The 24,842-nt window shown below is 39.9% G+C and overlaps 1 protein-coding gene across 3 annotated transcripts; it reads left to right on the forward strand.

Moving 5' to 3' along the window:
• The first annotated feature begins 1,287 nt into the window (after positions 1 to 1,287).
• On the forward strand, positions 1,288 to 23,528 carry ARPP19 (cAMP regulated phosphoprotein 19). 3 transcript variants are annotated; one of them, XR_013996746.1, is made up of 5 exons: positions 1,288 to 1,366; positions 1,596 to 1,650; positions 17,178 to 17,300; positions 18,151 to 19,741; positions 23,227 to 23,528. XR_013996746.1 is itself a non-coding variant. In XM_081104968.1 (4 exons), the coding sequence occupies exons 2-4, from the start codon at positions 1,606 to 1,608 to the stop codon at positions 18,319 to 18,321; spliced, it is 339 nt and encodes a 112-aa protein (XP_080961094.1). In that variant the 5' UTR covers positions 1,288 to 1,366; positions 1,596 to 1,605; the 3' UTR covers positions 18,322 to 20,696. The 3 variants fall into 3 exon arrangements, 2 of the variants coding, with proteins under 2 accessions (XP_080961094.1, XP_080961095.1); XM_081104968.1 differs by lacking the exon at positions 23,227 to 23,528 and having other exon boundaries at positions 18,151 to 20,696; XM_081104969.1 differs by lacking the exons at positions 1,596 to 1,650; positions 23,227 to 23,528 and having other exon boundaries at positions 1,329 to 1,366; positions 18,151 to 20,696.
• The last annotated feature ends 1,314 nt before the right edge of the window (positions 23,529 to 24,842 follow it).

Consider the following 24,842-nt stretch of genomic DNA (forward strand, 5'->3'; position numbering starts at 1 on the left):
GAGGCAGCCAATCAATGATTCTCTCTCATCATTGATGTTTCTCTCTCTCACTCTCCCTTCCTTTCTGAAATCAATAAAAATATATTTAAATAATAATAAAGATGTAAAGCCAAATGACTTGGCAGTCAACACATTGGGGACGGATCACGAGAATTCTCACTTCATATTCCACAGTGTTTTACAAAGTATCATACTTTAAAAAGATATTAGCTTGTAAGACATGTAATAAATAACTTCAAAATGCAGTGGGTATTTAATTTTAAAGCGTGCCTTTAACATTTATGTAAAACGTTGTTTGTACTCGTTCAATAGAAACTTATTTGGCCACTGGGTAAAGCTAGCAATAAAACAACTGGTCCTGGTCCGCAATGTGTTAAGAAAGCCATGGGCGGGGTTTGGCTGCAGCAGTTTCAGTAAAGTCATGGGCATGGGACCCCCCAGTTAGACAAATGAAGAGAAGTTGAATTCCTTAGTCAGATATTTATTGAATGTTTAAGAAATGCTGGGCTCTGGGCTGAAATGAAAGCAAATATGGCCCTAACCGGTTTGGCTCAGTGGATAGAGCGTCAGCCTTCGCACTCAAGGGTCCCAGGTTCGATTCAGGTCAAGGGCATGCACCTTGGTTTCGGGCACATCCCCAGTAGGGAGTGTGCAGCAGGCAGCTGATCGATGTTTCTCTCTCATCAATGTTTCTAACTCTCTATCCCTCTCCCTTTCTCTCAGTAAAAAATCAATAAAATATATATTTTTAAAAAGCAAATATGTACGAGGTTCCTGCCCTGATGTGGCTTATCTGAGCAGAAAAGTTGACATTAATAAGGGAATAACAATGACTGTCTAACAGTGTGCGTTGTTGAACTACCCAGAGAGGTGGTAGTGTTCACTGAAGTAAGAGGTGGATCTGACCCGGTGTAGGGCTAGGACGCTTTCCCGAGGCAAGAACGGCGGCTGGGGCGTGAGAGGCCAACAGGTGAAGGCAGATTAAGGAGATGAAGCAGAAGGGGAGCGCCTTGTGCGGGGCAGCAGCACCGAGGCCCGGGCGCCCCGAAGGAAACCTGCACGGCTGCGCGGCTACACGGCTGCACGGCTGCACGGCTGCACGGTGGCTGCACGGTGGCTGCACGGCTGCGCGGCTGCGCGGCTACACGGTGGCTGCACGGCTGCAGAGCCCAGAGCGAAGAGGAGAAGGGACCGGGTGGGGCTAGGGAGGTGGAAATAGGCCAGGAAAGGCGGGGAGAGTCGGCTCCACCTACAAACTCCAAGTCCCAGAAAGCACCGGGCAGACGGATGTGAGCGAGGCGCGAGCCGCGACCCTTGAACGGGGAGAGGAAGTGCTCGGGCATCGCGAGCCGAGCGGCGGGGCCAGGTGGGCTGGGGCGCGGCGGGCGCGGCGGGCGCGGGCGGTGGCGGGCGCGGGGCTCGGGAGGGGGTCGCCGAGCGCCCGCCGCTCTGTGTCGTCATAAGGTGCCGGCCACTTTCGCGGGCGGAGGCGGGGGCGGCCGGGCGGGCGCTCGGAGAGCGGGGCGGGCGGGCCTGCGGCGGCCGGCGGCCTCGGCCACCGGTAATTGCATCTTTTCCCGGCGTCTCGTCTGCAGAGAGAGCAGTATGTCCGCGGAAGTCCCCGAGGCAGCCTCCGCGGAGGAGCAGAAGGTGAGCGCACGGGGCCGGGGGCCGGGGGCGCAGCGGGCTGTGCCGAGGCGCCTGGGCCGCGAAGGCGGGACACTCCCTGATCCACTGCCCGCAGCTGGTCGGGTCCTGAGCGCCAACGTGCCGGGAGTTTGAACGTTCGCCACGCCTTTCCTCAGTAGGCAGAGCCCAGGCTCGGTTCCGAGGCGTGGAACCCACATTTCCCGTGGCTTCCCCCGGCCTCGGAAGTTTCGTGTTGCCCTTGGAGAGCGGCTGCCCTGCTGTGTAGTCTGCGCGCCCATGCCCGAGGCGGCGCCGGTTTGGGCGGCCACGGGTGGAATTTCAGGGCCAGCCCCTGGTGGCCACGGAGTCTTGGTCAGTGACTCCACTCGTTGGGCGTCAGTCTCCGAGTCTGTAAAGTGAACACTAGGGCTTGCTCCATACGATAGTTTGCAGGGTCAGAGGACGGATAACTTATGGTGTGGAATGCCGTATGTGTTCACAAACGCGAGCCGGTGATCATTGCACATGGTCATCGACTAAAAACCGAAAGGTTGGAATTAAAATTTACCAATTTAGTTGATAAGGTTTTTCATGGGAACATAGGAATATTTTGTAAACTCACTTGTAATATCTTTGTTATGTAGGGAAGTATGCCATGGATCGTTATGATCCACATGACGAATATACAGGCTCTAGATTTTATCTAGGCTAGTGCTTGCCCCTCCCGCCATAATTCTGCTGCCCTGCCCTCCTGGTACTTGGGGCTGGTCTACAAACGTCCATGATACGTTGTTTCCTAAATTGTTCATGAAGCGTTACCATCATTTTCTTTAAAAAAAAATTCAATCTGCATTCTCATAAATAGGACTTGTTTTAACCCTTGGACTTTGTAAGGGGCATCTAAACCCATTCCATGTGTTCTTAACTACGTTAACTTTTTCTGAGTTGGATGGTTCTGTTGTAACATTACTTGTAAAGTAACTGGAGCAAAACAAAACACCTATAGCATAAATAATAGGCCAAATTACTGCATTATTTGGAAATATTCCAATGAAACTGTGTTGGATATTTCTCACTTTGTAAAAAAAAAAAAAAGGACTTTGGGGGCAAAAAAATATATAGGTTAAAGAGTAAAATTTTTACAGGCTTGTCTGATGTACAGTAGTATGCTTGTCATTTTCTTTTGAGATTTGCTAGTATGTTGCCAGAGTGTAAAGTGCTGATTTCTCCAGTATAAATGCTTTAAGTTGGAACAGCCTACTACTATGTTTCAGCAATGTTAAGGATATCTTCAATATCTTCTCTTCATGAGTGTCTACATTAAAAAGTTGTTTCAGGTCCTTTGGTTGTAGGCTTGTTGTCATTAATACCAAAGAGTGTTAGTAATATAATGTCCCTTGAATTAAGAATTGGCTGTAGATGTTGAGTGCCTGTAACATGGATACCATTCCTAAACATGAGGAAAATGTGCAGAGTCACTTCTGTGTTCCTATGGGCCAAGTCACCTGTTTTTTTTCTGTTTGGAAGAATAGTTAGATGACCTAAAACATTGGATTATTGTCTGTGTACCCAATTGACCTTTCAATTAAAGTCAAAGTGTTCCACTAAAATACCTTTATAATTTCGTGGTACTTTAGCCTCTGAAAAATTAAGGCAAAGAGATGAGTACTGCATGGAGTAAGAGCTAGATCACTATTTCTCTACCTGAGTAGTCTGAGTACCCTTTTTAAGAGAAAAAAAACAGAACTATTTCTTATTGGAATATTAAATATACTCAAGCATAAAAAGAAGTTTAAATACATATCTTTTATACCACTCTAAAACTAAAATTAAATACAAACAAAACCAGTCTATTATTTCAGAGTCACATGGAGTTTTGGTGAGAATTTCCAATGTATCGAGAATATGGTAGCAATTGTTAAAGTTCAGGAGCTTTTTGAGTGTGGCAAGTTAACACTTCCAAGACCATATGATGACTCAGTTCTCCTCATAACAAGTAAGTTGTGTGGTTATTTAACTGTAGAGTCATAGATACATTATTTAAGTTGTAATTCAACTCTGTTCTTTTCTCATCTTGGACAATAGGAGTAATACTGCTGAGTCTGTGGTCATAAATGAAAGCCCAGAGAAGGAAGTCACATAGCTCTACTTAGATATGAAATGGCAATTTAGATACCCCAGAATATGCTTGTAGATAATCTCTCAGATTATCACTGACGTGGAAACAAAACATTAAACAAGTTTTAGCAGAGGCGTCATGGACTTATTATCCGTGATCTCCACTTTGAATACTACTAAGCTCAGACAGACATGCTCTTTGGTCATGGGGGTGAGGAGGTATGTGGAGACTTAAATACATAATTGTGTTTTTATTGAGAGTATCTTGAGCTCAGGGACCTTTAGTTAGTTAGTTATAGAGGAAGAGAGAGAGAGACATTGATCGTTGCTGTATGCATCACGGAGTATCGAACCCACAACTGGGCATGTGCCTGACTGGGAATCAAACCCTTCACCTTTTGGTGTATGGGACGACATTCCAACCAACTGGGCCACACTGTCCAGGGCAGGGACCTTCTTATTTGTCTTTTCTCTCTTGTCACCTAGCATAGTACCTGACATTGTTCAGAAAATGTTGAATGAATTTTTCTCAGAACTTTTCAGTTGAAACTATTGCCAAAGTATTACTCTAATACAAATGGAAATGCTAGCACTATAGTTAAAAGAGGGGGCGGGGGCAGTAGAGAGAACCCTAGCTGGTTTGGCTCAGTGGATAGAACATCAGCCTGTAGACAGAAGGGTCCCGGGTTCCATTCTGGTCAAGGGCACATACCTAGGTTGTAGACTCAATCCCCAGTCCTCGCTTGTGAGTGGCAACCAATCCATGTGTCTCACATTGATGTTTCTCGATGTCTTGCCCCCTTCCTTTCCACTCTCTCTAAAAATCGGTGGGAAAATGTCCTCAGGTAAGGATTAATAAAAAAAAAGAAAAGAGAGAGAGAGAGAGGAAGAGACCATGGCAATATAAAAATATTAGCTTAGACCTACTTAAGTCTTAATGAAAAGGGGAAGGGGTGTTATAAAATAAGCCACAGGGATGTAATGTACAGCACAGGAAATAGAGTCAATAATATTGTAATAACTATGTACAGTGACAGATGGTTACTAGGTTTAGTGTGGTGATCACTTTGTAAGGTATATAAATGTTGAATCTGTATGTGGTACACCTGAAATGAATATAATATAATGTATGTCAACTATAATAAAAAATAAATTTTTATAGCTGTGCCCAGGCAGGGCACATACTCAGGTTGCGGGTTCCATACCCAGTTGGGATGTGTACGAGAGGAAACCAGTTGATATTTCTCTCTCACATTGATGCCTCTTCCTTACTCTCTAGATGCAATTATTTTTTAAAAAAAATAGACTTTTATTGATTTCAGAGAGGAAGGGAGAGGGAGAGAGAGATAGAAACAATAATAATGAGAGAGAATCATTGATCGTCTGCCCCCTGCACGTTTCCTCCGGGGGATTTAAGCCCGCAACCTGGGCATGTGCCCTTGATTAGAATCGAACCTGGGACCCTTCAGTCTGCAGGCCGTCCCTCTATCTACTGAGCCAAACCGGCCAGGGTAAAAATTTATTTTTTTAAAAAATAATTCTAGCCCTAGCTGGTTTGGCTCAGTGGATAGAGGGATGGCCTGCAGACTGAAGGGTCCCAGGTTCGATTCCAGTCAAGGGCACGTGCCTGGGTTGCATACTTGATTCCCAGTGTGGGATGTGCAGGAGGCAGCCAATCGATGATTCTCTCTCATCATTGATGTTTCTATCTCTCTCTCCTCCCTTCCTCTCTGAAATCAATAAAAGTCTATTAAAAAATAATAAAATAGAGAGAAACCAAGATGGCGGCATAGGTAAACACCGGAGATTGCTGCCTCACACAACCACTTCAAAAATACAACTAAAGACGGAACGGACATCACCCAGAACCACAGGAAGGCTGGCTGAGGGGAAATTCTCCAACTAGAAGGAAAGAGAACAGCATACTGAGACTCAGAGGAGGCGCAGTGCGGAAAATACAAAGGTGTGGAGGTGCGCGCGGAGGGCACGGTTGTCTGTTTCAATCAGGAGGGAGTCTCAGGCTCTGAGCTCCAGTTCTGGGCGAGTCTCTAGGGACCCAGACTCAAACGGGAGAAGTGGGACTGTCTGGCATCGGTCGGGACTCTAAGAGGCAGAGCCTCTGGGAACGGGACTGTGAGCAGCCATAACTGTTCGCTCTGCCCGCCCGGTTGAAACCCTGGGACCCGACCCGCCCAAGCCCTGCACAGACCCATTTGCCGGATAGCCTCAGGCAAGGGCTAGGTTAGCACCTCCCCAGGGGACAAAAGCTCTCCCACTGCAGACAGCTGATTCTCACAGCCAGTTGGCCTGGAGGTCAAATCACCCCCAGTATTTCCTACAACAATCAAGGCTTAAGTACAACAAGACTGCGCACAAAGACCACTAGGGGGTGCACCAAGAAAGCATAAAAAATGTGGAGACAAAGAAACAGGACACAAATGTTGATGGAGGATATAGAATTCAGAACCACACTTTTAAGGTCTTTCAATAATCTTCTAGAAACTGCCAATAAACTTAATGAGATCTGCAAGAAATCTAATGAGACCCTCAATGTTGTGATAAAGAACCAACTAGAAATTAAGCATACACTGACTGAAATAAAGAATATTATACAGACTCCCAACAACAGACCAGAGGAGCGCAAGAATTAAGTCAAAGAATTGAAATGTGAAGAAGCAAAAAACACCCAACCGGAAAACCAAAATGAAAAAAGAATCTGAAAATACGAAGATAGTGTAAGGAGCCTCTGGGACAGCTTCAAGCATACCAACATCAGAATTATAGGGGTGCCAGAAGATGAGAGAGAGCAAGATATTGAAAACCTATTTGAAGAAATAATGACAGAAAATTTCCCCTACCTGGTGAAAGAAATAGACTTACAAGTCCAGGAAGCACAGAGAACCCCCAAAAAAAGGAATCCAAAGAGGACCACACCAAGACACATCATAATTAAAATGCCAAGAGCAAAAGACAAAGAGAGAATCTTAAAAGCAGCAAGAGAAAGAAACTCAGTTACCTACAAGGGAATACCCATACGACTGTCAGCTGATTTCTCAACAGAAACTTTGCAGGCCAGAAGGGAGTGGCAAGAAATATTCAAAGTGATGAATACCAAGAACCTACAACCAAGATTACTTTATCCAGCAAAGCTATCGTTCAGAATTGAAGGTCAGATAAAGAGCTTCACAGATAAGGAAAAGCTAAAGGAGTTCATCACCACCAAACCAGTATTATATGAAATGCTGAAAGGTATCCTTTAAGAAGAAGAAGAAGAAAAAGGTAAAGATACAAATTATGAACAACAAATATGCATCTATCAACAAGTGAATCTAAGAATCAAGTGAATAAATAATCTGATGAACAGAATGAACGTGATTATAATAGAATCAGGGACCTAGAAAGGGAATGGACTGACTGTTCTTGGGGGGGGGGGGGAGGGGTGTGGGAGATGCGGGAAGAGACTGGACAAAAATCGTGCACCTATGGATGAGGACAGTGGGTGGAGGGTGGGGCGGGAACTGGGAGTAGGGGAGTTATGGGGGGGGGGGAAGAGGAACAAATGTAATAATCTGAACAATAAAGATTTAATTAAAAAAATCCAAAAAAATAAAAATAAAAAACAACAAGAAAACAAACAAAAAAATAATAAAATAAAAAATAAATTTTTACAAAATTAAAAGATGCGCATACACACACATATATGTGTGTGTGTTTTCCCCATATATAGTGGGTTTTTATTATTTTTAAAAGATCTCAATAGCATGTTTTCTAGAGATTTTATTATAAGATCGATTATATCAAGTTAGTTAAGAAGTCTTGAAAGAGGCTAACTCAAGTAGCGTTTTCAACTATATTATTTCTGTCAGTTTAAAAGATATGCTTGGTCCTGCCGAGCTGGTGTGGTTCAGTGGTTGAACATTGACCCATGAACCAAGAGGTCACTGTTCAATTCCTGGTTAGGGCACATACCCAGGTTGTGAGCTCAGTCCCCACTATGGGGCATGCTGGAGGCAGCTGATTGATAATTCTCTTTCATCATCGATGTTTCTGTCCCTCTCCTTCCTCTCTCTGAAATCAGTAAAAACATATACGGGTATTTTTTTTGTCACCCAAGGATATTTCTCCATCGATTTTTAGAGAGAGTGGAAAGTGGGGTCGGGGGGAGGGGGCAAGGAAACACAGAGAGAGAAACATCGATGTGAGAGAGACACATGGATGGTTGCCTCCCACATGCACCCGGACCAGGACAGGGAATGGAACCTGCAACTGAGGTAAGTGCCCTTGACCAGAGTCAACCCGGGACCCTTCAGTACGAGGGTCAATGCTCTATCCACTGAGCCAGATCTGCTAGGGCAATAAAAACATATATTCTTAAAAATATGTATATTCTTAGTTCTTTTTTGAGTGGTGGAAAAAGAGAACTAATATTTAAATTTAAAAGTGCAGTTAATACTATCATTTTCTGGGACTGTTTTGACAATACCGTTGGTAACTAAAAGGCTTAAAAGTGTTTTCGGTGAGACCGCCGATAAATGTAGTGAGACCCTCAAGAATCTAGTGAGACCCTCGATGTTGTGATAAAGGACCAACTAGAAATTAAGCATACGCTGACTGAAATAAAGGCTATTATGCAGAGTTCCAAAAGCAGACTAGAGAGTGCAAGAATCAAGTCAAAGATTTGAAATACGAAGAAGCAAAAAACACCCAACCGGAAAAGCAAAATGAAAAAAGAATCCAAAAATACGAAGATAGTGTAAGGAGCCTCTGGGACAGCTTCAAGTGTATCAACATCCGAATTATAGGGGTGCCAGAAGGAGAGAAAGAGCAAGATATTGAAAACCTATGTGAAGAAATAATGACAGAAAACTTCCCCTACCTGGTGAAAGAAATAGACTTACAAGTCCAGGAAGCACAGAGAACCCCAAACAAAAGGAATCCAAAGAGGATCACACCAAGACACATCATAATTAAAATGCCAAGAGCAAAAGACAATCTCTCTGAATCTTAAAAGCAGCAAGAGAAAGACAGTTACCTACAAGGGAGTACCCATATGACTGTCAGCTGATTTCTCAACAGAAACTTTGCAGGCCAGAAGGGAGTGGCAAGAAATATTCAAAGTGATGAATACCAAGAACCTACAACCAAGACTACTTTACCCAGCAAAGCTATCATTCAGAATTGAAGGTCAGATAAAGAGCTTCACAGATAAGAAAAAGCTAAAGGAGTTCATCACCACCAAACCAGTATTATATGAAATGCTGAAAGGTATCCTTTAAGAAGAGGAAGAGGAAGAAAAAGGTAAAGATACAAATTATGAACAACAAATACACATCTATCAACAAGTGAATCTAAAAATCAAGTGAATAATCTGATGAACAGAATAAACTGGTGAATATTATAGAATCAGGGGCATAGAAAGGGAGTGGACTGACTATTCTCGGGGGGAAAGGGGTGTGGGAGATGCAGGAAGAGACTGGACAAAATTCGTGCACCTATGGATGAGGACAGTGTGGGGGGGCGGTTTGAGAGCGGAGGGTGGGGTGGGAACTGGGAGGAGGGTAGCTATGGTGGGGGGAAGAGGAACAACTGTAATAATCTGAACAATAAAGATTTAATTTTAAAAAAAGTGTTTTCAATTCAGAGTCCAATGTGCCTAAGCTATCAGGTGTTTAGATAGAAAGTTCCTTAGCTTTATTGAAACAGTTGGAGTGTACATCGTTGTATTTGTTGAATACCCATTAAGTGGCAGGCAAGCAGCAAGGACTTAGGATGACTACAGTATTTTTCCAGAGAGGTTGACAGTATTGGTACCTTTCTGACAATATCCCAAAGGATTTGTTGCTTTCATTAATCTTTTCTATTCATTCATTAATCAGTGCATCAATGATTTATATTGCTTGGCAGATAGAGGAGAATTTGCTTAGAGTGGCTAGATTTTTATTGAGTAATTTTTCTGCTGAAGGCTGAACATTGGTATCAGTCATTCAAACTTAATATCAGTCCATGTCAGACTACAAAATAATCCTTAGTTATTGAATGTCCTTTTATATGCATGTATTTATAACTTATACCCCACCTATTTACCGAAAGGATAGCTAATGTATTTCAATAGACTAGTTCACAAAAACGCAAGTGCCTACCATTAGCAAATGTTAGGCCCTGTGCTAGTATAGAGTATACAGTGAAGATTATTTGGGGGCAGAGGTACTTGTCAAGAGGATAACTGTGGTTTAAAATACGGTTTTAAATTATTTTTTGTACTTCATAAGCATATCTGTTAGGATATCCTGAATTTCTGCTTTCTCAGTTTGTGCCTAGTCAAAAGTCCCAGAATCTTAATGGTACTACTCCTTCTTCCTCCCCCTCAAAGGTCAGCTAAGTAAATCCACTCACTTTCCAGCACCTATTACTAAAAAGTAGTAAAATTGCTGCATAACACAAAGGCTTCTTGGAGAATAAAATTTCAAAACCAGATTTGAATTTTAAAAAATACTTCTTGATTAAGCATGTCATTTCCCCTCTTTGTTGAACCTCTCTATTGTATCTTTGTTTTCTGTTTCATTAATTTCTGCTTTTTATTTTCTCCTATTCTCTTTCAGTTCCGTTCTTTGTCTGATTTCGTAAGTTAGGTGCATATAGCTCACTGAGTTTTGTTTTTCCCTCTAATATAAGCCCTTTAAGGGACACTTGTATCCCACAGATACGTTACATGTAGATTTTTTTATTAGTGAGTTCCAAGTATTTTTTTTAATTCCCATGATTCCTTTTTAAACCATTAATTATTTAGGAATGGGTTCTAATTTTGAAATGGCAGGGGTATAAACAAATTTTTATTATTGACTTTTAACCTAATGAATTGCAATCATAGATGGTGGTCTGGATCAAAATGGTTAAGACTTACTTTATGGTCTAGTTCGTAGTCAGTTTTTCATTTGTGCTTGAGAAGAAAATGCATTTCAGTTGTTGGGTAGAGAATTAATATCATGAATCTTGAAAGCTTTGTCTTTTTTACCTGTAAATAATTGAAGAAGATACGTTGAAACCTATACTGATTGACTTTTCAGTTGCTCCCTGTATTCTGTCAAATTTTGCTTTATATATTTTGAGGCTTCTTTTAGAGACATGAATATTTAAATCTTCTGTCTCCTAATAATGCTTTTTCTCTCAAAATCTGTGTTATCTGATCTTCATATAGGTGTGCTGGCTCTATTTTGGTTAACATTTGCCATGTGTGTTGTTTTTGTTTTCCCATGTTTACTTTCAACTGTGATCTCACTTATGTATATAGATCTGTGGTTTTTTTAAAATATATTTTTATTTATTTCAGAGAGGAATGGAGAGTGAGAGAGAGAGAGAAACATCAATGATGAGAGAGAATCATTGATTGGCTGCCTCCTACACACCCCCTACTGGGGATCGAGCCCACAACCAAGGCATGTACCCTTGACCTGAATCTAAGGGACCCTTCTGTCTGCAGGCTGATGCTCTATCCACTTAGCCAAACTGGCTAGGGCTATAGATTTCTTTTTGTACTCAGAAAGTGGCAAGGTTTTATTTTAATCCAGTTGCTAAATTTAAGTGGACAGTTTATTTATGTTTATTGTGCTTATTTACATATTGGGTTTTATTTCTCCTATTGTACTTTTTTTTTTGTTCCTGCTTTTTTTCCCTCTTTTCTTGCCCTTCTTCTCCCCCCTCAAAGCACCCCCCCATTGATTGATCTTTCTTTCATTTTACCCCCACTAGAAGTTATATACTTTGTTTCTGTTATTTAAATGGTTCCCCTTGAAATTTTATCATGCCTCCTTAACTAAACAGATCGTTAAATTAATATCATCAATTCTTTTCTAAACAATACTTAAACTCTAAAAATACTGTGCTGTTAAATAGTATTATTGTTTGTTTGTAACCATACATATTAAGGCTTTAAAATTAGAAAAGTATGTCAATAAAGCTGGGGGGAAAGTAGAAAAGTTACTAGTTTGTCAGTATACATGCACATACCTATTTCTTTGTTTGCTCTTTTCTTCTATACCTCAAGTCTTTTTAGAGATTTGTTTTTATTCTAGCTGAAATAAATGTTCAGAAATAGTCCTGGTTGGTGTGGCTCAGTTGGTTGGAGCGCTATTCTGTTCACCCAAGGGTCATAGGTTCCATTCTTAGTCAGGGCACATACCCAGGTTGCAGAACCTATCAATGTTTCTCTTTCTCTCCCCCACTCCCTCCCTCTAGTACCTCTGGTAAGCACATTCCCCCTCTATTCCCCCTCTAGTACCTCTCCCCCTGCTCTAAAAATCAATTAAAATATATTTTTAAAATTGATTTCAGAAAGGGAGGGAGAGGGAGAGAGAAATAGAAACATCAATTGGATCAAGCGCGGAACCTGGGCATGTGCCCGACTGGGAATCGAACTGTGACCTCCTAGTTCATAGGTTGACGGTTAGCCACTGAGCCACTACGGCCAGGCTCTAAAAATCAATTTTTAAAAAATTAAATGTTTAGCCCTAACCAGTTTGGCTCAGAGGATAGAGCATCGACCTGCAGACTGAAGGATGCCAGGTTTGATTCTAGTCAAGGGCATGTACCTTGACTGTGGGCACATCCCCAGTAGGGGGTGTGCAGGAGGCAGCTGATTGATGTTTCTCTCTCATCGATGTTTCTAACTACCCCTCTCCCTTCTCTCTGTAATTTTATTTTTTTATTCATTAAATATATTCAATATATTTATTCAATATATTCAGTAATATATTCAATAAAATATATTTTTTAAAAAAATAATGTTTAGGAATTCCTTTGAAGGATGTTCAGAAACATGCAATGACACCAAACTCTGTGTTCCCTTTTGCATTTTTTTTTTAACATGGCTCTAGGGATAAATTGTTTATTTACCTGAATTTATCTGTTGGTGTCCTGTCTGGAGGATAGAAACCTATTTGGGTATTTTAAACGAAAGGGGTGTGATTTAGGGGATTAGTTTACAAATTATTAGAAGGGATAGAAGAGCAATGGTTCCAATGGTGTGGGAAAGCTGTTGACCCTGCAGGAGTGAGCACTATTGTGTGAGCCCAGTGTCCTCCATACCCACTCTCATGGAACTGCCACAGTAGCCTCAGTTTGTCTGCTCCATGGCCCCTGCAAGAGCTACTGCTACATTGTTAGTGGCATCACCAGGAACAGAATAGATTCTTGCTTGCTTGCTTTTTAATCTGGTATAGGTACCACTGACAGAACCTAATAAGAATGCAGTTGGGGAAATGTCATTTCAGGCTTCTAATTGTAGAGATTCGGGGGAGTTTTTAGAGAAGGGTAACTGGGCTGAATGCCAAAGGACCTAGTCTGCTACCTGCCATGTTATTTATACTTCACGCTACAGCAAATGTGTAGCTGTGTTGGAGTATTGTTGAGCGTTCAGCCAGGCATTTGAATTTGCTTACCAGTGAGGTCCTAGAACTATCTACATCTGCAGAACATTAAGAATGTTTGTTTATGGCCGAAACCGGTTTGGCTCAGTGGATAGAGCGTCGGCCTGCGGACTCAAGGGTCCCAGGTTCGATTCCGGTCAAGGGCATGTACCTGGGTTGCGGGCACATCCCCAGTGGGGGATGTGCAGGAGGCAGCTGGTCGATGTTTCTCTCTCATTGATGTTTCTAACTCTCTATCTCTCTCCCTTCCTCTCTGTAAAAAACCAATAAAATATATTTTAAAAAAAAATAATCTTTGTTTATGATTCATGAAAAGTATCGATAGTATTTACGATGTTTAAAAATGTAATTTACTATGTTTGGTCATCTCTTCTCCCTTTGGTATTAAATGCAGCTGAAATCATGAATCCAGCTACGAATTTTCATCTGGCAGGGACTTGCCATTCTGTTACGTATTTGGCAAGAAAGTTCAAGAAAATCCATTCTCAACCTAAATTTTCTTTTCAGCTATAGTTGTGGATATGCCCAAAACATTCTTCTAGAGTATATTATTTTAATTGAATTGAGCATGCTTACTATTATATGTAAATGTATTCCTTATTGAGAAAGTTAGGGAATGCCAGATAAGATGGCATATGGTGTCCAATTTTTCCTCCTTATATAAAATGGGGAAAACCTGAAGAAACACTGCAATTTAGGGAATGTTGCTGCCCCTATGCCAGAAATCTTAGATATAGAGAACCAATATTCAAATCAAAGGAAGAAGCAGCGTTTATTTCCTAGGCCCAAGAAAGCTGGATGGTTTCCGTGGAAATGTGGGACTCAGTTAACACATTTGAAAGCTTGAATTTGAAAGTTCTGAGATGAAAGACTGTAATCAGGTTGGCATCCTTTCCAGCCCACATCCAAATTTAATGTCCACCAATTTAAAAAACAGTTTTACAGTGAACTGAAGTGTAGGTCCTTCCTCCCAGTTCCACTTCTGAATTGTAACACTGCTAATACCCTGGGGCCTGAGCGAATGCTGAGACACCGAGAAGAAACTGCAGGGACCCAGCCCACCTCCTACATTGAGCTGGCAATCTTAAATTTAAAGTTAGTAGGGGTGGGATGAGGGCATGTGACGACGGGGTAGGGGAGGCTGAGGGAAGGTCAATGGGGGATATATGTACTACTATGTGTAATACTTTAAACAATAAAATATAATTAAAAAAATAAAGTTAGTAATAAGGCAAAATTGCATATAACTAAAACCCCCCTTGAAAAATCCCAACAAAGTCATGATCATATTGTAAACTTTCCCATCAGTTCTCAGTAGGTCAAGTATTCACTTGTTGTCTGGTGTTTGAACAGATGGCTGGGCTGATTCTTCAGGTGATTGCCAGCTGAGGAGTAGGCTTGTGTTGTAGAGGCTAAGTTTTTCAACACTAGATTGATAAGTACATAGATATGCTTGCATTCTGAAAGACACTCAGGGATTGAGATCATAGGAATGCATCACACACCTCACACCAACTCTCTGAGGCATACCCTTTAAAAAAATGTTTTCAGAGAGGAAAGGAGAGGGAGAGAGAGAGAGAGAATCATTAATGATGAGAGAGAATCATTGATTGGCTGCCTACTGCACGCCCCCAACTAGGGATGGAGCCTGCAACCTGGGCAGGTGCCCCAACTGGGAATAGAATTTTGACCTGGTTCATAGGTTGGTGCTCAACCACTGAGCCACACTGGCCGGGCCTCGGGTATAACCTTCTTGAATGGAATGACTGGCAGAGTCACCGATGCTCTTTAGAATCTCTCTTTTTTTAAAAAAAATATATGTTATTGATTTTTTACAGAGAGGAAGGGAGAGGGAGAGTTAGAAACATCAATGAGAGAGAAACATTGATCAGCCACCTCCTGCACACCCCCTACTGGGGATGTGCCCACAACCAAGGTACATGCCCTTGACTAGAATCGAACCTGGGACCCTTCAATCTGCAGGCCGACGCTCTATCCACTGAGCCAGACCAGTTAGGGCTCATTTTAGAGTCTTATCTCTGGCTGAGTCCACCTCGTTGAATTTTGTGTGCATCAAGTGAATGAATGATATGACCACTTTAAACAGACTAAAAATCAGAATAGATGTATGAAACGGCAGCATAAAAGGAGGAAAGTAAACACTTGAAGCAGAAGGGAGCATATACATACAGGAAACCCCATAGAACAAGTATATTTGACAACAGCTGCTTTTTTCTCAAAATCCTCTAAGACTAAAATTGAGATGATGTAATAACACATGAAGCTGTTCAAGATGAAGGAGATATTGATGCTATTTAAGGTGAATAAAGCTGATTATAAAACATGTATGAATATAATTTTGAGGAAATTGGTACAAATTTTTTTCTTCTCTTCCTAGATTGATAAATTATTTACTTGTTATACAAGAACAGTAGGCTTGACATTTATGGATTTAACCTTCCTGCTTTTTGACTGTTCATAAATAACCTGGAAGAATTGGGATATGCAGAGGTGTATCATTTTGCTGAGCTGGTATGTAGAGTACATTAGCTAGAAAGTGCACCTTGCCATTGCCCCGCCTGCCTTATCAGGGTAGTTGTTTTTCTTGATTCATTCATTCTTCCACACTTCTTGCCATAAAACAATGAACACTGCTTCTTTATAAAATGCTGGTGGCCTGGTGCATGAGACTCATGCACATTAAAAGGGAATTAGAGGAAATATTTTAATATTGCTATTTGGCCTTTCTCTATAATAGAAGTGTCAGAAATGAAAGAAAATTAGTAAAATGTATAAGAAAATCTCTCTCCTGTCAGAGTCTGGGGTGTGCTGCAGGACTCAGAGTCAAGTCCCCACCCACCTGCGTGCTCTTCGAAATCGTGTGAGACCCAGACCCAGCCAGCCCCGCCCCCATCAAGACCCGAAGGGCAGGGCAGGGCGCATAGCCTCAGGTCCCTGGGCCCCAACACAAGGGCGTGATGACCATTTGCATATTAGCTCTTTATTATATAGGATAGGATGGCTCTTGGGAAGAAATTAGACTATATCAGTGCTGGTGTTAAAAATGGATAGCCTTGCCCTGGCCAGTTGCTCAGTGGTTAGAGCATTGTTCTGCACACTGAAGAGTCCTGTGTTCGATTCCTGGTCAAGGGCACATACCTGGGTTGCAGGTTCAATCCCTGCCCCAGTCAGGGCACTTGCGGGAAGCAACCAATAGATGTGTCTCTTTCACATTAATACTCCCTTCCCCCCCCCCTCCCCCACTTCCCTCCCTTCCACTCTATAGTAAAAATCAATATGTCCTTGTGTGAAGATTAACAACAAAAAAAGTGAATAGCCTTAAGATATTGACAGTCATTGGTCAGAAAACACATTTTCATACATGAAAGAATGGAATGTTTAGTGTGAATGGGGTCATTAATTATGGGGCATAATTAGGTAATAATATATACATATATGAAGACTGATGAAGATGATGTTTCTCTCTGTTACAAATGTCACAGTCTTCTGTAATGAGTTATTCAGAAAAAAATGTGCTGGTAACTAAGCTGCTGTTAATTTGTATTAAAGAATCTCAGGAGCTGCCAATCATTCAGGGTTTTGGATAAATAGGTGATCAAAAATATCTTGTGTATTTTAACAATATTAAGATGATTTTCCATATATAGGCAAAGAGTTGATGAATTCCATAGAAGGTAACTTAACTATAAATGTATTATACATGACTAACAAGGAATGGCAAGCAAGACTTCAGAGCTGAGTTACCTTGATATTTTTATCTACTGTGTGGGGTGTTGCACATGCATCACACAGCTATAATAGAGCTATCACATGGATCATTGGGGAAAGAAGATAGAGATGTTTTAAAAGCTTCTGTGTTTCATTTTTTAGTCAGATGCTGCATTATTTGGCATTAGACAACTAAAGTCAGAATCCAATTATTGAAAGGTGGATTATTTTAAATAACTGAATTGTAATAAAGAAGTAATTTATTTAACATTTTTTCAGGAAATGGAAGATAAAGTGACTAATCCAGAGAAAGCTGAAGAAGCAAAATTAAAAGCAAGGTATCCTCACCTGGGACAAAAGCCTGGTGGTTCTGATTTCTTAAGGAAACGATTGCAGAAAGGGGTAAGTTCTTTTGTCTAGTCTTCAAATACTTAAGCTCTATAACCTCAGTGTGCCGATAGGGTTTGTGATATGGGTATCTGCATGTATAGCTCTGTGTGTGTGTATAATGGTTTTTTCCGCAATGTTTTAGTCTATTCATCCTATGATAAGAATTAATAATCTAGGATTCTTTTATCACTTTTAACTATAAATTATTTCGAGCATGTAGAAAGGTTAAGATAATATAATAATACAGTAGAACCCATATACTCACCATGCAGATTTAACAGGTTTATGTCTTGCCATAGTTACATAAGCTTTATCTTTGCAAGAAAGAAAATGTAGATATACTTAAACCTACCACATGTGTTTGCATATCACCTTTCTCCCTTCTCTTCAAAAGCAGCCACCATCCAGATGCTGGTATTTATTCTTCTGCTCATGTCTTTGTGTTGTTGTTTTTAACTTTTACCTGTTTTCAAGGTGATTTCTACATAATATCCAAAGGCTTAAAATACCTTTTATTTGGATGAAATGAGCCTGCTTTTTCCACTAGTAAATGAAAGGCTTTCATTTCACTCTTTAAGTCCAGGACTGTTCCTTCCTGGGTGGATTGATGAGGAAGCTGATGTCAATCCTGAGGCTTCTATACTGAAACTAGAATGATATAAGTAAGCCTGAAGAAAGGGTTGTTGCCTAACTTCTCCATTGGCTGACTTGTGGCTGACAAAGAGATAGCTATTTCATCTAATTTTTGTTTTTGCCTAAATTTTGTTAGAATAACTTATACTGGCAATATAGAGTCACATCTTACACCAGTGTAATTGCATATGAAAGCTTTTAAATTCTCTGAATTTTTTTTTTCTTGTAGCAAAAATATTTTGATTCTGGAGATTACAACATGGCTAAAGCAAAGATGAAGAACAAGCAACTTCCTGCTGCAGCTCCAGATAAGACAGAGGTCACTGGTGACCACATTCCCACTCCACAGGACCTTCCTCAACGGAAACCATCCCTTGTTGCTAGCAAGCTGGCTGGCTGATTAAAAGAGCTGAACTGCATGCATCTTCTAATTCCCATTGTTTTTATGTCACTCCCCGCTTTTTATTTCCTTCCACTCACAAAGTCATTTGAGAGTGACAGCTTTGCAGGTAGTGGTAGTGTGTGCTACTATTGTAAGGGAAGATACATACATGTAAGAGTTTTTGATTAGTTTAACAGTGCACTGATGAAGAGAACATGTTAGAGCAGCATAAAGTAATCTACTTGAAAATAACTGTATATATTACCTAACTGCTAGTGTAGGGAGGTCCTAACAACTACCAAGCAAGTTTTACAATTTTAATGTTTTGGCTTTCTTTAATTCATCCTAATTATAGCTTTGTAGGTTGCTCTTATTTAATTAACCTCTATTGTATTGATTTCTTTGGTATCTTCCTTTTGGATTTTATAAACAGAAGTTTAAGACCACAAGTTGGACGAAAAGTCACATATTTCAAACACAAATAGATGGGGCTCCAAAAGATTTGTATTTCTGTGCTTGGACTTGAATGGCCTTAAACCTGTTTCAGCTTTAACAATAGAAGTTTACTTGGGCAATATTTGCCCATTCTGGTGTAACTTATGTGACGCTAGTGCTTAACAACTGCCGTTGAAGCTAATATTCTTCTTCAGTTCTATAGTTAGAATACCTTTTGTTGTTAAAGATATGAATGAAGTATGCATGTGCATCGACTGTTGAATTCACTTTTGTGCCATTTTTGTAAATACAATAGTTTTGCACAACCTCTCACAAATGTCTGTATTAATTTCATATATTAGAAAGTAGATGATGTGCCAACCAGAAGCACAAAAGTTCCTACACAAAACTCTGTATGTCATTAGAGCTTTTGTATAGTAAGAGTAGTTTACAATCCTGGGCTTACAGAATACCACACTGACATCTTGCTCCGTCTGCCACAGACTTAAGCTTTTTCATTTGTTACTGATACCCATGACAGTCAGCGGCCTTGTGCGAATATGATAGGTTGCGTAGGCATATCTTTTGTCCTATGCAGAACATTTCATCTTGACTTTTAGGGAAATTGCAACTCATGTAATTTATATAAACTTTTAAATGTAGAAACCTTTTACTTCCACAGTCAGTTTTGGGGACACTAAAATAAAAGGCTTCAAAGCTCTGCCTCCTGCGGCCCCTCCCTCCTTTTTTTTTCTTGCTTCTTTGACTCAAATATTGGGCTGTGCTGTTCAGTCTGTTCGGAAGCATAATGTCTATATCCTTACTCTTGAAACTTGCTCTGCTGAATGCTGGATTTTATAATGATGTTTTCCTTACATTTTAGTTAACCATTGTTATTCCTATATTATTAGTATTTCACAGTTTCAGTAAAAGGAACTTGATAATGAAACAAGTTCTTGAGAAGACTGGCCCGAGAACCTATGTCAGGATGAGCTGAACTCTGGTAAATAATTTTAAGGAATTCTGATGAGCTAAGTGAATTAAGCTTGTAACGATTAATGTACATGATAGGTGGAACATAGTCATACTAAAATATTTAGATGTCTTGCTTCTATAGATGTCACTTTAATAAAATATCAATTTATTTTTACTTGTGTTTTTATCTAAGAACTTCAACAGACTTTATTAGGACAAATTTACTGCTCTTACAGGAACTCTTCCCATAAGTCGTTGTAATGTTCTAGTGTGATGAGGATCAGTAATCAGATGATACTATTTTTCTCTTCATCCTTGACTTGCACAGGGCCTTCCTTCTTTTGGGTTCAGGCACCTAAATCATCATAGATGGTGCTTTGAGTATAGCACCTGCACTTAAAGACAACCTAACGCTCTGAGGAAAGCTCAATGATTATCTTTGTGCTCTACCCTCCCCAAAAAGCAGAAATGAACAAAATCAGTAATGTGTTCATTTGTAATTTTAGGAAATGGGAACAAGTAGGGTATTCCACAATACCTATAATTATTGCAGGATCGATTTAAGAATTACAAAATAGTGCTGACTTGCGCGCACATACACTAAAATTGGAAAAATAGATGTTATCATGGTCCCTGTGTAAGGATGGCAAGCAAATTCATGAAGCGTTCCATGTTTAAAAAAAAAATTACAAAATACTCCAAAGTAGAAATTCTGCAATATCTAGTTTTTTAAAATGCATATGTGCAAGCTATCACCATTAAATCTATGCATCAGAGATGAATCTGAAAGATCAGAGAAACCGTATTATTCTTGACCATGATAGGACTCCTGCTGTGATTTGTGACAAGTGATGTAACGTCTGCCTGAGTTTTAGTTTGTAAAATACAGAGCTGATATTTAACCTACCTCAAAACTTGAGGATCTGTGAAATACTGAATAAGTGCCCAAAATAAAATATTGTTGATTGTCTTTTTATTAAAAATTTCCTCATTAAACCAACCTGCCTTCTGTAAAGTCACAGTGCTTAAAATCTCAGGATTTTCCATTGGGAAAGACCTGTCATTGAGGATTTGTAGGTATAATTGCTTAGCCTCCATTATTGGTGCTTGGGATGGAGAGGTTTTCACTTTCTGTTTTTGGTTCACCTCTGCTCAGTTTGCTGACATTTGCAGATCATTTCACCGCTGCTAGAATGAAGATTTTGACTAGATGAGCTCAAACATATTCATCCATTTCTATGATTGCAGAGTTGTGGTTTGAGAGATGGCTACTTTTAATTGTCCTGTTTATTATAAACTAGAGGCCTGATGCACAAAATTCGTGCAAGGGGCTTGGTCCCTGCAGCCACCTCTGCCCCCGTCACTGGGGCTTTGTCTGGAAGGACATCTGGTCTAATTAGCATATTGCCCTTTTATTATTTTAGATGAATGCTGAAGTAAAGTGAAGATAAATACTTGATGAAAGTCTTGGATAACGTTTGAAATAAATTACCTGTTTCATGTTTAGTAGCTCCTACTTGATAGTACAGTTTTGAGAAACATGCCAGTTTTGAAAGCTACAGCTGACTAAAATAATTACCGTTCTTGGCATTTGGAATAGTAGTAATGCTTGTTGGATTGTTTTTGATGAACTAGAAGGAGCATATTTGCAGTCTATTTACTAGTTAGTCAACCCTTTTGTGCTGCTGACCTGGTAAGGCCTCTACTTGTTTTACTTCAACAGTGGGAATTAGTCACTCTTTTTACTTGATGTAACAAAACCATACCTCTGAATATAACTGATACTTTTTACTAAATCAGATGTATTCTTAGTCCAAATTAGTGATGCTTTATCAAAGTTGAAATGTAATCTCAACTTAAATTGTGTTCTAAACTTGGTGTTTGGTGAGCCAGGAGCAAGGAAGCCTATAGGAAGAACACATCTGAGTGGCGACTAAAACAGTTTCTCTGGTGGCCTTTTCACATTCTCCAGTGTCCAAACTCATGTCCACTCTTTTTCCTTTTTCACCTCATTTTACTGCATCCCCCATCCTGACTTATTTAAGCCCTGACTGCTTTCATTAAATGGTATTTAGGGCTTGAATTACCAATTTTTACTATTGTTCCCAATAGGTTACAATTAAGGACACATTTTTAATGTTGTAAAACACTATCTAAATCTGAATAATGACCAATTTGAGCCACCATCCCAACTCTCAACTCAGTATACACTGCCAGTCTTCCCCACCACACCTTGTAAAATTAAGATCTCATTCTGGTATTGTTAAAATAAGAGTAAAAACACTGATTTTAATAGTTTCGGTCATTTAAGTAGGTAGGCCTATATGTTTTATTCTGCGAGTCACTGGTGGTGATGATAACCATTAATGTGTGTTTGTATTATTTTTCAACTAAATAGCATTTGAAAGGAAATATCTAATTCTTTTAATATAGCCTCAAATCTGTTACCACATCTCTTATTTGTGATGCAGTAGGACACTTTGTACTAAAAGGGCCAAGAGTAAATGCCTTTTTTGTTGAACGTGTCTGTAGAGTTGGCAGTTAATGCTGAAATTTGTCAAGTAGCCCTTCCAAAATTATACTTGTGAAATATACAGAAAAATAAATTGATTTACTTAATTTTTACTGATTTAATTTGCAGTTTTTGTCTCATTTAAATGTTAATGTTTTTTCAGTGTATTTTGTGAAGTTGATCCTTTTAGATTTTGGCTATTTTTATATACAGAAAGAATTATTGCAGTCTTAAATTTTGTTTTAATTTAATGTGTGTTAATGAGATTCTAGCAATTAACTTTTATCTTTGTGAAGGCTTTGTGTTTAAGGTAACATTAAATGTTTGCAGATTGTGAGTCTTATCCATGTCATGTATAAAACACACTAGTACAATATTGTCAGAGATAGAAAGATGGATGAGACAAGAAGCTTACATTCTGAAAAGATATATAATAGTATGTTTATTATATGTGCAGAAAATTTAATTCAGGTAGAAAGTATTACACTTCTTAAGAGGTAGAAATAAAGTTCCAGGAAATCTAGAGAAATGAGTTACTCAACTTGAGGGGATAAATAGGATGAATGAAATATCAGGGTAGTCTTACAAGTGGCTTTAGGAGATAGACTGGTGTAGGCATGGGTGGGGGGAAAGGTAGGAAGGAGACCATTTTAAGTGGAGGGAATGTTACTTTCAAATAGTCGCCCAACCGGTGTGGCTCAGTGGTTGAGCATTGACCTATGAACCAGGAGATCACGGTTCAATTCCCGGTCAAGGCATATGTCCAGGCTTGATCCTCAGTGTGGGGTGTGCAAGAGGCAGACAGTCAGTGATTCTCTATCATCACTGATGTTTCTATCTCTCCCTGTCCCTTCCTCTCTGAAATCAATAAAAAATAAACAAAAGAACACAAACAGTCAAGGAGTTAGGAAATGTGGACCTGTATAAGGAAGATTGGATGGAGATCATGGCATGTGAAGGAACTCTTGATTTTTCTCCTTAACACTCTCCTTTTCCTCCAGCCTTCAACTCAGGTGCTCAGACCAACCTTGCTTCCTCAAGCTGGGACCAACATCCACCAAAATCTATTGGAATGTTCGATTAATCTCCACTGCCACCACCATACCATACCCCAAGCCACTAATAGTTCTTACCTGGATAGCTGGTGCAGTTCTAACATCACTTTCTGCTCCTGCTCCCTTCATGCTGTGCCCTTACCCATCCTTTCGCTCCATTCTGCTTCCATTTTTAACAGAAAATGTTCCCTGTTCATTCCTGCTCCTGTTCAACACGTTTCTTTTCCATTAAACACTTCCCCTAGCTTGGCTGCCTCTTTTTCTTTGGATCTCAGCTCAACTTTTAACTTTATTAGCGGGAGGTCTAATTCATTATTATATCCTTAGCAGCTAGAAACAGCTTATACTCAAATGCTTGTTGAACAAGTAAAGTAAAATAGAATATTGGGCTGGAAATGTAAGTGGAAAACCAGATTAAGGGTATGGATACAGAGAGATAATGCTTGGTTTCTCAGTCTCAGCCAAGTCTAGCTTTCACTGAAGTAGGCCTTTATACTCAGCATTTCGGTGAATGAAGAAATGTCAAAGAGCTTTGCTCTCAGAAACTTCACAACTGAAACTGGTATACCTGGTTTCCATGGCAAAGATGTATTAATTTGGCTGCTTCTCTGCTCTTGCTTGTGATCATGACCTTGCAAGCATACTTTATCTGATTTCCAAGGCCCTTTATTGACCCATTTCCAATGCATAAGGCTGATCGCGATGTATTTTAGGTTCTTGTTTTTCTCCATCTATACTAGCTAATGTTTTATAATGACTATGTATAAATGGAAGTTACCATTTGTTTGAATTACTGCAGACATTATCCCTGGAGGGTAGTCATATTTTAACGATAAAGATCAGAAGCAGACTCCAGTGGGCAGCTTTCTGCCAGGCCACACTTATAAGTTATAGAATACAAACCTTTCATATCTTCCTTAATTCTCAACTACTTTAATATCAATATTATGAGAAGCCCCAATCACTATGGATGTACTAGTTAAAAGATAGACTAAAAATATTCGTTTTCTTTTTAATGGTAGACATTTACTACTGATTATAAGATATATCTGTCTTGGAAACCTGTATATGGGTTAGGTACATGGCTCATGTTGTCAACTGGGGTAATTAAAATGGTCATATATAGTATTATTCCTACCAAATTTATTTTCTGCCAGGTTTATATGTAAACTTGAAAGAACTGTTCATTATATTTGTAACTCCTGAATATATTGTTAAGATAATTGCCAGCTAATTTCAGTGTATTCCTATTCCCATGAGAGATGTTCTACAAGAGTCAGAAGCAAAGGGAGGAAAAGGTTTTAATAAGAGGGAGATGGTCTCCAGTGTGGAGCGTAGTACAGCAGTGAGAAGAGTAGGACCTGAAAAAAATGCCAGGAAATTTGGAAATGGATATCGCTAGCAAGGACGGTTTCAGTGGAGAAGATATGTATGGGCGTGGGGCAGAGGAATAGAAGAATGATCAACAACTAAATATGAATTAAAGGTGAGGATGTTCTTTTGAGAGATTCTGAGGTACATGAAAGAAGATTTTGATTTTAAATGTAGGAAAGGTTTACGTA

Source organism: Myotis nattereri (genome assembly GCF_964212035.1).
Source record: "Myotis nattereri genome assembly, chromosome: 1".
NCBI lineage: Eukaryota > Metazoa > Chordata > Mammalia > Chiroptera > Vespertilionidae > Myotis > Myotis nattereri.

Excerpts from the sequence above, each read along its gene's own strand:
- ARPP19 (XM_081104968.1), top strand. The coding sequence starts at position 1,606 with ATGTCCGCGGAAGTCCCCGAGGCAGCCTCCGCGGAGGAGCAGAAG. Across the intron at positions 1,651-17,177 it reads CCTCCGCGGAGGAGCAGAAG|GAAATGGAAGATAAAGTGAC; the intron begins GTGAGCGCACGG and ends ACATTTTTTCAG. Across the intron at positions 17,301-18,150 it reads GGAAACGATTGCAGAAAGGG|CAAAAATATTTTGATTCTGG; the intron begins GTAAGTTCTTTT and ends TTTTTCTTGTAG.